Source organism: Lygodium microphyllum, chromosome 6 (assembly GCF_053477565.2).
Source record: "Lygodium microphyllum isolate KBCC chromosome 6, Lygodium_microphyllum_v1.1.10, whole genome shotgun sequence".
NCBI classification, from domain to species: domain Eukaryota; kingdom Viridiplantae; phylum Streptophyta; class Polypodiopsida; order Schizaeales; family Lygodiaceae; genus Lygodium; species Lygodium microphyllum.
The window spans coordinates 163,177,640-163,196,887 of record NC_141140.1 but is presented as its reverse complement, the minus strand read 5'-3'; the positions used below and the strand labels follow the sequence as shown (position 1 = coordinate 163,196,887).

Here is a 19,248-nt window from a genome sequence, read left to right as displayed (position 1 = left end):
GAAACAACACTTGGAGCATGTGAGGGCTAAAGCGCAAGCTATCTTGGATACCATTATGGAAGAGTAGGAGCTTTGGGATATCATTATGGTGATTAAGGATGTTGCTCGAAACTATTGATACATGCCTACATCCTTCCTTTTATAGCACCAGCTCATGGTGCCCTTGTAATAGGAATCATTGTACTGGCTACAATAAGTGATAAGCCTACTCCGGTCCTATATGCCTCCAAACCTCATATATATTGCAAGCTGGCTCTTTTACTATCCCCCTATCTCAGCAATATGAATGTTGGTGGTGGTGGCTAGGTCAAAATATATTAGCACCTATCTCCTGCTGGCAACTCCTCAATGCCAACTACTCGCTCAATAGTCTCTTGTAACTTTCTTAGTTTGTTACTATATTCACTATCATGCTTTCATCCCCGGAAAAAAAGGGGGAAAAAAAAAGCATTGGAGAGCCACCCCTCATTTAGGGCCTTCAAATTGAAAGTTTAGGTAAGGCTTCATCAGGTTTTTCAGGCTTGGAAGTTGGCGCGACGGGCCCATGGACCTGTCACCTCATCTCATGGCCCTTACAATACCTCTCGGAAGAATGGCCGTGGCCCGTTGGATTCTTGTATGCCATCTTTTTCTACCTACTCGAAAAGGGAAGCTACCACAAGAAACCTGCCGGCAGTGTTTCGCATTTATTAACGTCTCTTTTGATAATATTTCACGTACCATTCTACAAAAGAAATTCTAAGGTTCTTTTAATTGCCTTTTTTTTCCCGGGGGGTTGGAGGGGCCCACAGCCGGGACACTCTGAGTCCTCCGTCCTGACTGTATGCCAGGGGTCACTTCAGATATGGCCCACGTAAAGGACCCCGTCCTCGACTCCTCCTCAGTCGAGACTCGAGACTCGAGAGAGAATGATTCTGCCAGCCTTCAAGGGCCACCCCTCATCACTCCAATTTAATTATTGGAGGAGCCAATGTGTGATGCGACGCCAAAGCTTGCGCCAATAGATATGCGACACGTACTACACCTGTCGCCTGTGTCTCCCCATCTAACGCTCTCTCCCCCTTTTCCCAGCAAAAGGGTGGGGGAAACATAATAAAATATATCCTGGTATTTTCCACCGATTTTCATGAATTCTTTTGGCCCAAATATACTTTAGGTGCTTTTACCTTTATATGTTTGCCTCAATCTAAAATTGTTAAATAAGTGAACGGAGCGAGCTTCGTTGGCTTGAGCGTGCATTGAGTTTCATGGGTACTTGAGTTCAAACCTTGGGTTGCACTTCTCTCCTAGTGCATATATATATATATATATAAGCATTTAAAATGCTAAATAAACTACTCGACTCTCTCTCAAAAGCATACTATAGGTATCGTTATGCTGACTAAAGAATCCTTGTAGCTTTTACATATTTTAATGTACTATACCCTTTCATGAGAAAAAAAGGATAGTGTCACTCCCAAGTCATATTTTAATGTACTACCCTTTCATGAGAAAAAAAGTATAGTGTCACTCCCAAGTCAAACTAAAAGAAGCTCAGTCTTACAAGCAAATAAGAAAATAAATAGATAAATAAAAATTGAATTTAGGAATAATGCAAAATCAGTCCCAAGAAAGAAACTAGGCACACCTAGTTCCCATTCTCGCGGGCTACCAAGATGTTAGGGCATAAAGTTTCGCCATATGATGTGGCCTCACGATATGCATCCCATCCAGAACAGCTCAAACATGATGACAACAACTTCTCTCTTGGCACAAGTCCCTTAGCCTCTCCTCACCCTCTCCTTGTCACCTCTCCTATAGCCCCATCATCATCAAACATCTCTTCAACATCCATGCACCTAGGCTAGTTACCTCTTCCTCCTTCCAAGAGCTCTATACTGCAACATATGTCAACTGGGTTTGATGGGATCGACAAAACAATTCAAGAATCTTTGAGGAAAGATGGAGTGTACCTACCCCCCCCCAAACAAAAAAAAACCATACTCTCGTTGCTCCTCCTCATGATTACATGCAGCATGCCTTTCAATCAAACCAAGGTAACCTCCTTTATGTTAACACCTTTATGGCCCTGCAAGGGCTAACCAAACATTCTCAAATTCACCAACCACCATTGATAGAAATCCCTTACTAGCCTTAAGGCCTCAACATTACTAATGGACTTATTGTCGACACTTGCATGCTAGGAGGGCCTTCACCACATGCGATTGTGTAAAGTGTAATCTCCCCCCCAAAGGGTCCCAACATCACAAGGGAGATAATTTGAAAGTCAATCAAGGGAGGACATTCAAACCTAAGTGAGCATGCCAAAAACAAACCGTGGATAGTAAGGTTTCACCTCCCCCTAAGAAGGTAAAGGTACATACTTTGTTACTATCTCTAATGAAATATTTGATCGAGTTCTCTAAGGATCACTATTGAGTCCTCATAGGGTTCTATCATGGTGTTAGACCTCCAACACAAGTGCTTAGGGCTTGGATTAGAGACCATTCAGGTAAATTAGGGATCAAAGTCCAATTTGCTAGATATTTATCCAACAATTACTTCATTTTCTTGTTTGAAACAAAGGAAATAGCCATCAATGTCCTCTCATATGGGCAATGGATGCTCCACAACACTCCTCTCATGTTGTTTAAATGGCAACTGTAGTTTGACCCTCATGGCCTCAAAACATCCAATGTCCCCATCCGAGTCGCATTTTTGCATCTCCTAGATCCCTTCTACTAGGTATTAGGCTTCATTCAGGGCAAGTGTTAAGTCAGAGACCTACCTCTAACATTAGCTCTAGTGGCATCTGCATGTCCTCATTTTGAGATTGATATCAATAGGAAGCTTAACACACAATAATGATTAAGAATTGTAAAGGATAACCTCTCAAGGCCCTCAACCAAACTATTCATGGATCATCACTGAAATTTTGTACGCTTTGATAACCAATAGAGTTGAAATTGGTTTGTTGCACGCCTCAATGTCCAACTCATGCCCAACCTCATGAAGAAGCTTTGCTCACACAACTTTTTTGGAAGATTCATCTTCCCCCCTTAGAAGGGTAATGCAACTTTCAAATTCAAATCCTAGAATAGAACGAGCATTCACACAAAAAAGGAGGTTTTACGTACAATAAATTATAAATTTTCCAAACAAAATTGAAAATCTGAGGAAGAAAATTTTAAACCTTAAAGATTACAAAACTTTTAGTTAGAAATGACGCGTAAATGTAAGTTTATGTAGGAATAGCTTTAAAACGATACACTCTATAGTGTGTAGGATACAACTTGAGGATGACAAGGAAAATCTTTCAAAAAGATGAGGATTCACAATCGATGATTAGATGAGTACCGTAAGAGCCTAAGGTCATTCCAAAATTACAAGGTGAAAGGAATTTGGTGATTGAGACTCTTAAAGTAACTCATGTTACTTGTTGTGAGTCTTGATAGTCTTTTATTTATTTGTGCTTGTGTGTGTGTGTGTGTGTCAAAGACTGTGTTAGAAAAGTACCTGAAGCATTAGGACTTCTCATGGAATTCATCTAGTCACTTTGGACTTCAAGACTTGAAAACCAAAAGACTGGTGCCGAGTTTCTTGTACTACTCAAATTGTACTAGAGCAATCTGTATATGAAGGTCTACAAGGCCAAGACGGCTATAACAACTTGCAATTTTTAGCACCCCAATAAGTTCAAGATTTTTGTGGTGCTATCAAAAAGAGTTTTGTGCTTTTCGACATTCCGAGGCTTGTGTCATACAATGTGCCAAGGATGGGGGTGGGGTGGGTTTAAGGTTACCCCACCTCCTAGCTCCAATTTTGAAAAAGCCTTCCCAAAATTGTGTGAGAAGGAAAGATCATAGATCATAGATGCCTTATAAAAAGCACACAATTTTTAAAACAACAAAGAAAAGGCAAGTTCAAATTTCCAAAATTCTAGATAGTTCAACGAAGAGATGTTTCCCAAGACCTCTCATGTGCTTTAATTTTGGAAGGATTTATAATTAAAACTGGCAAAAAATCAGGACAAACTTGAAAATTTCAACGGTCAACCAGTTTTTTGAAAATCCAAGCCGCGAAAGTTGCATAAAAGGATGGATTTCTACAAAGATCGATTGATTGATGGAGGCCCGGAGCCCTCTACTCTACAGGTGGTTTTTTGTGTTGGAGTTTGGACCCCATGCACACCACAAGCTGGGCGTATGCAGAGCACAAGAAGCATACACATTCCTGAATCCTGACTCTTCCACCTTTCTTGCAACCCAGTTTTTCTAAGCTACATTTTGTGTATTTCTAGCGCCTCCAATAATGCGGAAAGGTACGTACAGGCTGGCAAGCAGGCAGTCTCTCTCGCGAGTCGCGCTCTCTCTCTCTCTCTCTCTTTCGTCAGCTCCCGCCGACTCCCGTCTTCAAGGAATCAGGTGTTTTGGGGGGGGGAGCGGGGCCCACACAATGACGTCACCACGGCCCCCCCGAGGCAGGCCAAAATCATTGCTTGTATGCAATAATTGCGTGCATGCAGACAAAATGGAGGCGGGCCCCACCGCCAGATTCCCTTTCCTCAGTTCAAAGTTCCTTCCAGCTTCCTCCGTTGCTCCCCAAACAACAAGGAGATCGCTTTTCTGCAATTTCCCTTTTTGGAAGAACTGGAAATTTATATATCCAAGTATTTTTCCCGCTTTGGACGTCGACGGTCGCCCTTTTGTTCCTTTTCTTTGGGGTGGCTTACGACTTGCATTATTCACACCATTCAACAGGGCCACGCATAGAGCCTAGCGGGGTTGTGTGAAGTTTTATTAAAAGCCCTTTAGCTAGGGTGTCGCACCTCAAAAGTTAAGCACTAGATATTCTACTCAACATGTTAAAGAGTACCAAGACAACTCCTTTCAATTGGGTAGAGTTTTGCGAGCGCGCGCAGTAGCTTCTCGTATCTTTGCCATGCACAACCAATCCCATTCGTTAGCCTTACTATTATCTAGTTAACACCCACTTTTGAGCGGGTGCTTTACCAAGGTAACAAAGTTAACCCTTGTCAACCCACCCTCTCGCAGCACAACTCTGATGTAGTGGGGGGAGTGATACCCCACTCCCCCCACTACACCATGGTGCGACCTAGCCCTCAGTCTCCAACCTTGAGTTTTTCCTAAATTAAAATATTGTGCTACCAAAAACACTAGGAGTACTATCTCTTTGGTATATCACAGCATCAAAAATCGTATCTAGTATTTATGAAACACAATTATTCTTGTAAACTTGCAAAATATGATGTGCTATGTAAAATTATGACTCGTATGTTGATAACTTTGGCAATTCTAAGGGGCATTTTAGGAAATTTGACCAAATATGAGGCATATTTTGGTACTTTTTAGAAATCTGAGGGATATTTTGAATTTTTTATAAAAAATTTGGGGTTTCTATTGCAAAACTCCCTAAACTTGTTATTGTATGACTCTCACACACTAATCACAAAAATAAACTTTGGTATCAAATACAAAAAGCTTCAACTCAATATTTTTGAGAGATTTTTGTGGCAAATTGTGATGATTTTCCATTTTCATCAAAGTTGTACAAAATCTAAGAACCTTCTTCTTATTTTTTGAAATGATTTTTTAGATCATTTACATTCCGTTTTTACATTAAACCTCTGCTCTTCAATATATTAAAAATCAAACCAAATCTCAATCGGTAAATGATATGCTACATGTAATTCCCTTTAAGAATTGTAGGATCTATAAATAAAGGTTACACACCACCATTGAGAAACATACATGCATTGGGACCCCAAATGGCTACCTTTTACACACATCTACTTGACAAACATTCCTTTTGCCTATTGCCCTATTTGCACATACTAATGGATACGTTCTAGCATTAACTAGTCGGCAATCAAGTGTTTAGTGGCCTTTGTGTATTGTCCCACCACATATCCACTACAAGAAGGTACTTCTCAAATTATTGGTTGGATCAGACCCAACAGTAACTGCAATATCAAGTCATCCTAAAGAGTCAGGCATCTCACATTTTCATTATTCAGCCATTCCATTATGGGGTCCCACCAAACATGTACATTTGCCCTTCCAATTAGACTATTGCTAGTGGGCACTGCCACAACAACATGTTTCAACCTTGTATGATTAGTGTAATCCCTCTTTAGGGCCCTAACATCTAATGCATTGGATGATCATGTGAAGGAAAGAACCATAGAGCTCATGGGTTGGCAACACAATAAATGCTATCAGGAAGGGTCGTTACGGGATTTTCCTACTACATGGATTATGGGTTTTAACTTTTCAATAGAATTTTAACACAATGATAGGCAACCTTGTTCCCCAACCCCTTCCCTATCTATAATCACCCTAGCTAATAATTTCCCAAAGCTTAACAAAGCAATTTATTGAAGTAAATACAAAATTATTCAAGGCCATACATAATTTCAAGTTTGTACTAGAGCTTTGGTTTTGCGAAATGAGCCTTCTTAAGCTCTAGATCTTTTTGTTGGGTATGGTTAAACATCTAAACTAGAGTAAGACATGTTGATCTTATTGTGTGAAAAATCACTAAACAGACTTCAAGTTGCCAAATCTTAAAAATATCAAGGTATTATTTTTCTACAAGTGTTTTTTCAAATGTGTAGAATTGTTAATTATGGAAAATCCCTTGCAAATTTCACTTGAATATTTTTGCACAATCAACCTATAGTCGGCCAGTCGAGATGAACACTTGACCAAAGACCACACACATTATCCCAAGCAATTAGTTTTGCCACCCTTGAGGTAAGGTAGTTTTTGGATTTAATCATTTTCTTCCAAATAAAATTTTCTTATTCATAAACCTTATAGAACCTAACCTCATTTAAGATCGATATCCATGTAAAGGCTACACAAGCCTTCCATATTTTTAAAAATTTTAAATTTCTATAAGAGCTTTAACAAGCATAAGACAAAGTCAAAGATGTTATTAGAAGTGGAAGATAAGTGAAAAAGAAATAATGTATTTTTAATAATGATTATTATTTGAAATTCTTGCAATCCTCCACCTAGTTACAAAATGCTAAAGCATCTGTAAGGCCTCCTCCATATCTTGACACTATTTTGGTACTAGCCTCATTGGCAACACCAAACTATATGCCTTTTTATTTAATGCTAGTGTCATGGCATTCTAAAAAATCAAATAGAATTTCTTTGGACTTTCAATACTTTATCATTTCAAGTTGTTCATTCATTAAACATGTGCTTACTCTTCCTGCTCATGACCTAGCCCTTATAAAGTCCTTTTGATTATGAAATTGTGTGCATATCACGTAACATTTTGATTCCTCATTTTCGGCTTTGTAAGATGTACATGTTAACATGTGGAAATTGGACCTCTAAACATGATAGAAACGATTATATGTGTTTCAGTTCCTAGTTTGTATTTCTTCTAACAACTTAAGGGTTTCAAGTTTTTTTCAATCTTTTTAATTACAGACATAAGGAATCGTACGTCCTTAAAATAAAAAATAATTGAAAATCTCTCTCTCTCTCTCTCTCTCTCTCTCTCTCTCTCTCTCTCTCTCTCTCTCTCTCTCTCTCTCTCAAGTGAGCTTTTATATAATAATATCAACAAAACTTTTCTAGGGGTTTTTCTAGTTGATTATGGAATTATGTGCTTGTCATGTATCATGATGATAACTCTTTTTTGGTTCTTTAAGGTGCACATGTGGAAATTGGACCTCTAAACATGATAAAAATGAATATATGTAATTTAGTTCCTAGTTTGTATCTCTTTTAACAACTTAAGGGTTTCAAGGTTTTCAACTATTTTTAATTGGGGGAATAAGAAATCACATGTCCTTAAAATTAAAAATAGTTTAAATCTCTCTCTCTCTCTCTCTCTCTCTCTCTCTCATATATGAACTTTTACATAACAATACCAACAAAACATTCGTAGGAGTTTTTAGTTGATTATGAATTTGTGTGCTTGTCATGTATCACTATGATTACTCTTTTTTGGTTTTTTAAGGTGTGCATAGGCATTATGCATAATTTTATTGAAAAACTTGGTATGCCTCTAAACAAGATTAGAAATGAAGATATATGCATTAGTTCATAGTTTGTATCTCTTCTCACAAGTTAAGGGTTCCTAGTTTTTCACTAATTCTAAAATAACATTAGCCATGTATTGGACAAGGCCTCCAAATATCAAAATAAGACTATCTAACTACAATTTTGATACAAGTGCCAATTTAAATATGTAAGTATCCTACATGCATTTTCTCCTAACAAGGGTTCCAAGAATTCTTCAAAGATCTTGTATGCTATTAAGAAGGAGAGATGTATGAGTAGCCTCAGATAAGACTTCTTGGTTCTTGAATCTAATATTTTAACATGAATGTACTTTAAGCTCACACATTATCAAGTCTTGAAAAGAAAATGTAAGTGTTTCATAATGAAAGTAGGTCATCCTACTTAAAACTTGATATTCAAGGTCATGACTTTGGTACCTACTAAGGTCTCCTCAGTGTCACTTTAATAAAAATTTTGAATATTTTAAGAGAAATTCAATAAGAGTTTTAAGCCATAAAAGCTCATTGAAAATCTCCAATAGGTTTCTTATTCACATAATACAATAAGCAAAATGTCTTTAAGTAGTGTTAACGCCAAAGTTTTGTTTGTCAAGCTCTCTCACTCTCTTTGAGTTTTCAAATGTGCTGATGTAAGCAATGATAAAGCCACTTATAGCCCCTATTTTACCAATTCTAACTTGTATCTAACATGTTGATGTAAGCATTTTTAAAGCCATTTATAGCCCCTATTTTACCAATCAGAACTTGTATCTAAAAAATATTAACTTATTGTTTTGTGATGATTGCACATGACACAACATGATTTTGAGAAACAACATATGCATCAATGCAATCTTCTTTATCAATATTCCTATAAAGTTGTCGGTAGTATTATGTGATAGTTTCTAAAGCTTTTGCCTAGTAAGTATCATTCAAACTTGAAGTACATTTGTTTTGTGTCAAAATTATAATAAAGAAGCTTTTTATGCTATAGAAATGTAGCACTAGTACCTATCATTAGAACATTGTGTATGCATTTATTTGTTCATTTCATTTTTATATATTTATATTTATAGCTACATTGGTGGGGGTTATATGTTCATATATCATCTGTATAAATACATTCATATAATGTAGGTATATATATATGCATGAGTTTTTTACAGTGTTATGTCTCCATTATGTGTTCATGGCTATGAAGGCATGACTATATGCACACACAAATATGGATTTTAACTTGTACACATAAATTGGGGGTTTTGAACCTTTCACCTCCCATAGTTTACACACATGCATGACCAACTTGGGAAACTCCATGGTGCCTCACATTTGGGTGAAAAATGGGTGTTAATCCCATGAATCAAGCTCATGAAGCAATATTTCCAAAAGGCACAAATATTGCATTACATCACCCCCCCCCCCCCCCCCCCCCCCCCCCCCAAAAAAAAAGGATTTGATTCACCATGCCATATCTTGAAATAACATCTTAAGGTTTGATATACTTATATTGTTCAAACCTCATGGAATGTTAAAGACCTAAAAGCAAGTTTAGATCACCCTAATTTTGTTGTTGTGATGCAATTCATGTGTGACATGAAATATCAAATTGCAACCTCACAATGTTCTAATTGCATTCCCACCACCTATATGAGGTTGCTCAAGTAGGCTACTTCAATTTTCTCTTAAACAAAAGGGGAGCAATGACTCGACATATACATATGCTACATAAGTAGGCTAAATGTAATTTTCTCTCAAAGAAAGGGTGAGGAATGTCTACACATATATATTAATCTACTACCTACAAATATTGATGCAAAAGACAGGGCTGTAAGTTCAAGGGCAAGGAAAGGACTTCTAATCATGGTTGTAGTGTTGTTTTTTTTACCTCGAATTAATTCCAACTCTTAGAATTTGTGTGTGTGTGTGTGTGTGTGTGGCATGATTGTAGTTTTTTTCCATGCCTCTCACGTTAATTAGAACACTTCTTTTTTTTATTTCTGTATTCTAAAGGCTAAGGTTTTTAGTGTCTTTCATATCTTGCTCTTTTGGTTATTGTTCTCTTATCATGTAGCACCTTCTCTTCAAATCATTTTACTACTCCATGTTATTTGCTTGGGAAGGTCTCTTTTTCTCCAAGCAACAACTTTTAGACATTAGACATTGCCTTTATTGTGAACACATTGTCACCTGCACCATCAATGGATAATAGATGGAAGGCTTGGTGTTGATATGCATTGCAAATATACGACAATTAGTTGCTAACAAAATCTTGTGAGCCTACTTGAAGGCCCACATTTTCTCATGCTATCCATATGTAGATTGACAAAGATGCATCTCTAAATATCGAAGGATTATTGTACATGTGAGACTACACAATAGAAGAGGAAACACAAATATAAAGAGAGAAGGGAGGAGAAATACTACAATGAAAGTAAAGAATACTACTATAAAGAGAGAAGGGAGGAGAAATACTACTATATAGTAAAGAATGGAAGGAGAAAATATGTACTATACTCCAAAAGAATAATGAATACAAAGAGGATTGATCAATCCCTCCACATAGCCCAAGGCTTCATGAGGAAACTAGATCATGTTGATGATGGAAGGCAACAACAGAAGATGGAGAAGAATCCTTGAATGTTAGAGTGTCCTTAAACCTACAAAGATAATGATGGCAGCACAACTGAAGATAGGATATATATAGCCAAATTTGTCCAAAACTAGTTGTCTACATAAATCTAGGGCCAAAAGTATTGGCCAACCTAATTATTTTAACAATAATAATAAAGAAATGTTGATCACCAATGTACAATTGGTCACCCTGATCCTGGCCAATGTGAACAGAATTTATATCCACTTAAAAAGAAATGCATTGAGCTAGAAAAATAACTAGCTAGTGTAAGCACACCAAAAATCAATTGAAAAAGAAATGCATGCTCTAGAAAGAGCTACCTCCTCTATCAAGACACATGACATATTGAGTGCCAGAGCTCCTAATATCCCCATTTGTAAGGCTCACATGCAAGAGATGACAATGCAAGACACACATTACTACTAACAATATAATCAATTGCTTATATACGCAATGACTTTGCCAATGGGGACCTTGTGAGAATGCTCTATTCAAATTGAAATTGAGTAGGTTGGGCTCTTTTATCTCCTCTTAATGTTCTTCTTGCATTGGAATATTAACATTCCCATAAGTTCTTACTTTGAGATACATTCTAGTCTAAGTATCAATTTATCTTTGAGGCTCATCTCTATCACAATAATTTGCACCTTGTTTATCACATTTGGTGTTACCTCTCTTGTATGGCATGCACACACCCTTCTCTCAACTACTCTCAATGACACCCTTCTCTCAACGACTAGCAATGGCCTAAGTTGAATTTTGACTTTGTTTTTTGTTGCTCTTGTGTTTGTCTTGAGAGAAATGACACAATTCTAAATTCCATCAAGGCCCACACTTGTAGTCTTCTTTGTTGTCTATAGTTGTTTCAACTCTACATTTGCTTCTTCCCCAAGGCAACTATGCACATTCTGTCATCCTCTCTCTCTACAAAGAGCTAGCACCACTATGTGCTATTAATGACATGACAAATTTGTGCCTAATTAGGCTCATTTGAAGCTATCTATGAAGGCATGTTTAAGTAGATAGTTCTTTGTTTGAGTATTACACAATATAGATCCAACTCAAAGCACTCCTTTAGCTAATACATGTTTGTGACTATTCCATTCAACTTGGCATTAGAAACTTTTATCTTAAGTTGCAATCCTAAACTTATCATGTATTATATTAGGCAACAGGCTTTTTATATTATTCATCTTGAATGTTCCTATTCTCTCAATGCACATCAAAGGACTCATCTACATCCATTTATTTACAAATCTTTTATTAAGTAGCTCGTGGAGTGTTTAGATTGATGTTGTGCATTGGTAGTTTTTGATAGTAAAGATAAAAAGGCCAACACATTAAGAATCAAGAACATTCACAAAACATTATTGTAATAAAAAATTCACAATAATAAGAAACGACAAGACAAGTACAAAGAGCAATACTCAACCTCTCCTTAGACAATAATTCATGAGAGAGGTGTATTACCTAGAAGGAATAAATCAAGGAGTCATAAAACTTATCCACAAGAGAGATCAGAAAGAAAATTTCTCAAATTGGAGACTCACCATATCCAAATGGATAGATTAGGAAGAGAAAAAGATTTCATAAAAGGAAGAATGATTTTTAACTCTATAATATCCCTTAAATTGGGAAGGTTTTGAGTTTGCTCAAAGAGAAACAAGAGTATGTGTTTCTTAAGATTGACTTTGATAAAGCATAGGATAGGTTAGATTGGGGGCTTGTGTCATATGACATTGGACTTGGGAAAAGATTTATCAAATATGTCAACATCTTGTTTGGTAATGCTAGTGTTAGGGTGGTAAATTATCTAATAACAAGGACATTGTACTAAACTAATTCATAGATGACACAAATGGCACTATCCCTTACCTCCTTTTGGGAGTGTCTCAAAATATTTTGTCTATGATTAGGATCAATAGTCAATCCGACCAAAACAAGCATCAAAAGACTAATTAAACCTCCACCCCGATTTTTGATATAATAGGGACGTCAAATCGTAAAAGAAGGGAGTATATTTAGGCTACTTGGTAGCTCCATGAGTTTCAATGTCTCTATGAAAGAAAGATGGGAGTGGGTTCTAAATAAGTAAAAATAAACGAGACACTTGGAAGGGTCTCTAATTCAACTTTGTAGCCAAGATAATGGTGTTGAAACATATCGTATGTAATTCCTTTCTTGTTGGCAACTCTCTAAGGTAGGCATCAAGTCATTAGAGAGCGTAGCTATAAATTTCATATAGGTTGGAGATGGGGATAAATTTTAAATCCCAAAAGTAGTGTGGAAAGACTACACACTACCGGGGGGAGGGGACTTGAGCTGCCTAACCTCAAAAAATTTATTATTAGCAAAGTGGATAGTCAAAAATCAACTTGACCTATGGTTCATCAACTCAAAAGAAATTTGTTGAAATAATGATGAATCTCTACTCCTCCTTCCCAATATACCCTCTAATTTTAAAGAAGTACTTCTTAAGGCTTTATGGAAAACAGTAAGGCAACAAAGTTTAATATAGGGAATAGAAAATTTCCAAGGTATCTTGAATGAAACAATTTATCAAATTTTTTTGAACTGAGAAGCTATGAATGTTTTGAATTTTTTACATGAGATCCTTGGGCCTTATAGCCTTACCATCCAACCAAGATCAACTGAAGAGACCTACTTTTAAAGGAAATTTATGGCCTTCCACCAATTTTCTAGAATTTCATATCTAGCTCACTAGTAATAGAGCTCATTTTAAATAATAACCTTGTCAATCCAATTCACGGCTTTAAATCTAACTTTTTTCTTCAATTAAAAAAAGACATAGGAAAGTTTTGAAAAGGAGCTTTAAAAATAGGCCAAAAAGAAGAAAAATATTGAAAATGAGCTTAAGAAAGAAAGAAGATTTAGATATTGCTACCAAAATCTGGAAGCAAGGCTGAGAACTGAAAGGAGCTGCAACTTTTGGGGGTGATTTTGGTAGAAAGACATCTCTTGCTATTCAACATGGAATCCAAAGGGAGGCAATAACTAACATATTTGCTATGTAAATAGACATTAGAAAACAATAATGCTTTTACTAAAAGCAAATCTTAGAAGTTAGTCACTTGCTAAGGGGGGGGTAACTACCTGATGAAAGCTTGGTTTACACCGAAGCTATTTATTTATATTTTAATGTATATTACCATTTCAAAGAAAAAGAAAAGAGTAATACAACTAAACATCATTCAATAAGATATTCGTGAATGTCAACGTAAGGTATTATCTTTTAATGTTTACTACCATTTCAAATAAAAAGAGAAGAGTAATACAACTAAACATAATTCAACAAGACATTCATGAATGTCAACATAAGATATTACAAATGCTGACAAAGTAGACAAAGTGCATCCTTTCCTTGCAAGGTCGTCTAAGAACTTAACCTACATGAGAAAAAGTAAACCTACAAAATGGGGGCCATGTTCAACCCCAATGTGAAAAGCCTTGGTCAAATACTTTAACTCTCTACTACTCACCCCTTTTTTATTGATTACTAGATGCTAAGATGAGAAAACCTAATTGGAAACACATTGCATCCATGCATTGCACATGCAACAAGGCTCTAAAAAAGAAATAAAAAATTTAGAAGTTAAAAGTTGATTTAAAATTTTTTTGAAAAGCAAAACAAACCATCATTTTCCACAACAAAAAAACATATATATAATATTGCAAACACACACATATATGAGAGGACTTTTCCATAGGTAGTTTTGGAATGGTTAAAACATGTAGAGGATAGTGCACACACATATATGAATGGACTTTTCGATATGTAATTTCAGAACACCACCCAAGCTCATGACCAAACAACATTGAGGCTCAACACCTTCACACACATCTAGCTCCACTTGCTTTAACTTCCACTTATAAGTCACTTGTGAGTTATCCTACATTCAAGCATGAGGTATACAAGGTTATAAATATACCTAAAGAAGTCACAATATGTAAAGCCCATGATTTTGGCCCAAACACTTGCTAAAAAGAAAAAGCTTCCTTTTTGAGTAAGTTCCCAAAACTTGCCACATGAAGGTTTCAAAAATAAATAAAATTCAAATTAAAAAAGAAACTCGTTTTTCCCTTTTCAAAACACTCCATATGGCATACTCTTGCAAAGGATTAATCTATGGAACCCTAGCCATAGTAGATCAATTGGGGTAAATGGCCATGGGAATTCATGTATTAACACATCTAGTTCCCCAATATTTTGACTAAGAAGCCAACTCTATTATGGCTCATGCTTTATAAAGGAGTATGGATGAGGGAATGAGCAACCAAGCTCCACATAGGGGAGGGTAAATGTTCAAGATATAGATGTGGAATCAAAACATTAACTCGTCTATTTATTCAGTGCAAGTATAACCAAGAGATTCTCAGCTCCCTACAAGTGCTCATCAAACCCTTGCACCCTTTATAATTAACATGGAAAGAAATATTGCTTGGGGAGGCTAATGGGCTTTCAAGTAAGATCTAGACACCTATTCTCTCTAGGCTATATTGTTGCAAAGGAATGATGCTACATTTAAAGGGAAGTATGTGTCCTCGATTTTTGCACTAAAATTGGATTTTGTATGAAGATAACTCATGTTGAAAAAGGACTAAAGTTGCAAGTAAGAAAACATGCTACCATAAAAAAAAAGAAGGCTCAACATGAAGAATGTTCATGATGCTACAACATGCTACTAAGCATGTAGCCCTTGTATGCTTCCTATTAACATAATCCTATTGTTATGACTATACACAAAAGACATGAAATCATAATCAAGTAGTAAGTTTTTGCCCAAAAGCTTCTACCCCTACTAGTCGTACAACATATGATGTCTCTCTTATGTCTAGTAACTCTAGTGTTCATGTAGCTACTTCTCTAAGCCGCCTTTTGAATAAATTTTCATTTGTAAATCTCTTTTCTTATCTTAATACAATATTTACAACTTCTCTTGGAAAAAAAAGAACTCCATATGAAAGTCCTCACACATACACACACACACACACACACACACTCTCTCTCTCTCTCTCTCTCTCTCTCTACACTACATGACTCCTCTCTCAAGTATGTCATCAGAGCTCCACTTGGGCTCTAGCTCCTTTGACCTTCCATGCAAAATTTAATTCCAAATTCTCTCTCAAGATTTTGGATACATTCAATTTCCTTGTAATTTGCCCGTTCCTTGCAATTTGCCCGCTATGTTGATTGCACGAAGCACAACCTAGGCACATGATAGCTCGTACGCAAGTCAAGACAAATCAACTTGGTACTTTTGATACATTCAATTTCCTTGTAGTTTGTGTCTGATACTTTCATTGCTAGCTTGAGATCCCTAACTTAAAAACATGTCAAAGAGTGTATTGTAGACAAGCCACCGTCTATTTCAATGAGGGGTTATCAAACCTTTCATCATGCTTTTGCAATTTCCTTGCAATTTGTCCACTACTTTGATACCAAGCTTGAGATCCCTCATTGCAAATTCGATGCTTAAATCGTGCTCCTATAAACATGCATCCATGCTTTTGCATCCGCCTATACATGTGGAGCACGAGTGAGCAAGTCTCTACCTTGCAAGTAGGATAACACTAAGTGCATTCCATATATCGTAAAACTTTTCAGAAGTTCTTATAATACACTGTAATACACAGGTCCAGTGGTAACATCTTGGCTGCAGTACAAGGAATAAGTAACACTACAAAATGAGTATTGCTTAGGCCAATATCAGACGGTAAACATGACATATAGAGCGGCTCTATCGAGAGACACTCAGTCGGGGGGGCAGGCGAAGGAGACAATACCAACTTTTTTGGCCATGATTAAATAGCTTATGCTTCCATGAGTAAAGAGCTTGAATAGCCATGCTCAAGTGGCTTAAGCAGCGACTGCAGTTTCAGTGGTAGCTGGAGTCCCCTTCTTAGATCGCCGCTCATCATTCACAATTTGACGGTGTCGGCACTCCTCACTACAGAAAGCTGTGTCGCCTCTGGCACAAGCAAATGCAAAAATAAGGTTAGACAAAGAACATGCACGAAGATATCATGACAAGGTGATATCCTGCTAATGAGATGCAGACATAAGGTAAGACTAGGAATAACTTGCATGTAAAGGAAGATATTAACACAAGGGCAAGGTAATATCCTAATTATGATGCTAGCCTACACACGGGCATAACCCAAAGCAATCCCCAATCAATTTCCAGCTTCATGCTTTGCAAAATCTACATGTCAGGCGGCTAAACTTCCACCTTCATGCTGGCTTCATGCTTAGAAATTAACACAGATAGTTTTTTGGAAAACCCCCAGATGGTTATGTACATCACCAACATGCAAATCTATATGTATCAACCCCCACAGTCATACCTGTAGATGAAAATGTCCCTCTCGTGCCGTAGCCGCCTCTTGCAGAAGAAGCACACATCAAGAAAATCCACAGGGCTAATTGATTCCTCGGCTTCAATCCTGTGAATTTGGACGGGAACAGATGCCATATACTGGCCCCAAATACTCTCGTGCGCAGCAAGCACATGCGTAGGAATGTACTGCCCAATCTTCAGATTCTCATTACAACCCAAGCCTTGCAGGTTAGGACCAACCGGCTCCGTCTCGACCGGATATGGGGCATGCACATCAGGGTCTTCATGTATGAGATGCGGAACAGGCACGTGGGAGCTCATGTGCACGTCCATGCCAGTAGGCATAGCCTCATCTGGCAAGGTCTTCTCTGCCGCTGAGTGCCATTGGTGCTGCACATCCACATGCAGAGGCCTTGGGGATTTGGAACAGATTGAAGTGGTAGGGTTTGATGCCTGATTGGGAAGGAAGAAGGCGGGCCTCCCTCCTGCTGATGATGCTTGCTGCTCTAGTCCTCCTCCGGCAGGCAGAGGTGCCTTGGGGCCTATGTAGGACATGCTGGTGGTCCTTCTGAAGCGCTTGCCCAACATTTTTTCCTCTATGGGAAAGTGTACTCAAGATGTGTTGCAGAAGAGGAGGAGCAACCAAGGGGCAAGGCGAGCCCAGATTCAAGCTTCGTCTGATGAGCGGGCCATGGAAGTTATGGGCGGAGGCAGAGAGGCATGCAAAGAATCATACTTTCCGGGTTGGGAAAGTGCGCCTGGAAGTGAAGAGCGAAAAGGACAAACGCCAACAAAGGCACAGATTCAGGCTGCTTCTGCGCAAGCCATGGAAGCTCGGAAGTGAGAGGAGGAGGAAGAGGTTATACCTATGCAGAGGAGAGGAGAGGAGAAGTGGATGTGAATTGATAGGACTGGCGCTCGCTCCCTCTCTCTCTCTCTCTCTCTCTCTCTCTCAGAAAAACTCTCGCAAGTTACAAATATGACAGTAGAATTGTCAATTTAGAGCTCCACATAGAAGCACAGAGAGAGAGAGAGAGAGAGAGAGAGAGAGAGAGAGAGACTTCAAGTTTGCCAATTATGTCCTTTGCGCTTCCCCACCGTTGCCATATCAGGACAATTTGTGCATAGACCCCTTCCCGAAAGGGACACAACTAGCAGGTAAGAGACAGACTATGGATGAGAGAACTTTGGAGCTCTAAAATCATATTATAAACTTGTAGGTGTAGTGTTTGATCACGTGAAAGTTCGATACAAAGAATGAAATAATGTTTGGGGACGTGTCACACCAAGCCTACTAGGGTGAATGGCGTGCCTTGCAAAACCCACTCACAAAGTAGGCACGCCACCAAGTTTATCATCAACAAAATCATTCAAGATGTCATAACTTCCAATTGCTCATTGGTTTCATCCCTTTGAGTGCATTGAAGTCATCCACCCCACTGGAATGGCTAATGCTGCTACTCACTTGCAATAACACCCTCACTGCAAGTGTTTATGGGGACTCCCTCTTGTTAGGGAGATTCCACTACCTACTCAATTTTTATAAATGTGCAATACAGTCTAGGTGGCCTGGCCATTAATGATTATGTAGTAGTATTCGATAATATACATGTTCGATACATATAATGATTATACATGCCTAGAGTATTTGATTGTACAATTCAACATTCGATAGTGTAAAACTTTAATGCGATATGCAAAAGAATATCCCCACTTCGAAGAAAGACCAAAATCGGGGGGCAAATCTCTCCAATAGCACGAAATGCTCCATTTGCTGCTACAATAGACACATGGTGCTACATTCCCATGCATGCACGAGCATTCCTTCATTGCAATTTCAAATTTTGATTCGACTAACATTGCTGACAAGAGCTCTTGCACACCCCCTTGATGGAGGCCCTAAAATCGCCTCCTCCACCTTTTCCATAAGCTCTACCAAGGGAAAAAGATCCTAGGCAATCTAGGAGGTACTTCGATTCCATCCCAGTGTCTACTATGGCTCCTTGTGCGCATACTCCCTACATCCAGGCTATGGAAGGAGGCATTGGAGAAACACTACGAGTGAACTACTCTACCATTCTAAGCAATCCGGCCTATTAGGGCTAGAATCCTAAAGCTCAAGCCGTATTTGCGAAATTATAGAATGGAAGGAGTTAATGAAAAGAGATTAGGTATGCTACCTCAAGGTTTCAATCAACACATGTGGGATTATTTGGTGTAGAGGCTCACCA

At 38.0% G+C, this 19,248-nt stretch overlaps 1 protein-coding gene across 1 annotated transcript; it reads right to left on the bottom strand.

Annotated features, from left to right (window-relative positions):
• Window positions 1-16,266: 16,266 nt before the first annotated feature.
• On the bottom strand, window positions 16,267-18,148 carry LOC148035364 (uncharacterized). The gene is made up of 2 exons (XM_087680396.1): window positions 17,025-18,148; window positions 16,267-16,648 (listed from the first exon to the last, which is right to left on the bottom strand). Exons 1-2 carry the CDS (start codon window positions 17,603-17,605, stop codon window positions 16,537-16,539), a joined length of 693 nt encoding a protein of 230 aa, XP_087536522.1. The 5' UTR covers window positions 17,606-18,148; the 3' UTR covers window positions 16,267-16,536.
• Window positions 18,149-19,248: the final 1,100 nt, after the last annotated feature.

What these genes read in the sequence shown, in the direction of transcription:
- LOC148035364 (XM_087680396.1), bottom strand. Translation starts at nt 17,605, where the DNA reads ATGTTGGGCAAGCGCTTCAGAAGGACCACCAGCATGTCCTACATAGGC. An exon ending in AGGGACATTTTCATCTACAG is followed by an intron (nt 16,649 to 17,024) that starts GTATGACTGTGG and finishes TGCTTGTGCCAG; the next exon opens with AGGCGACACAGCTTTCTGTA.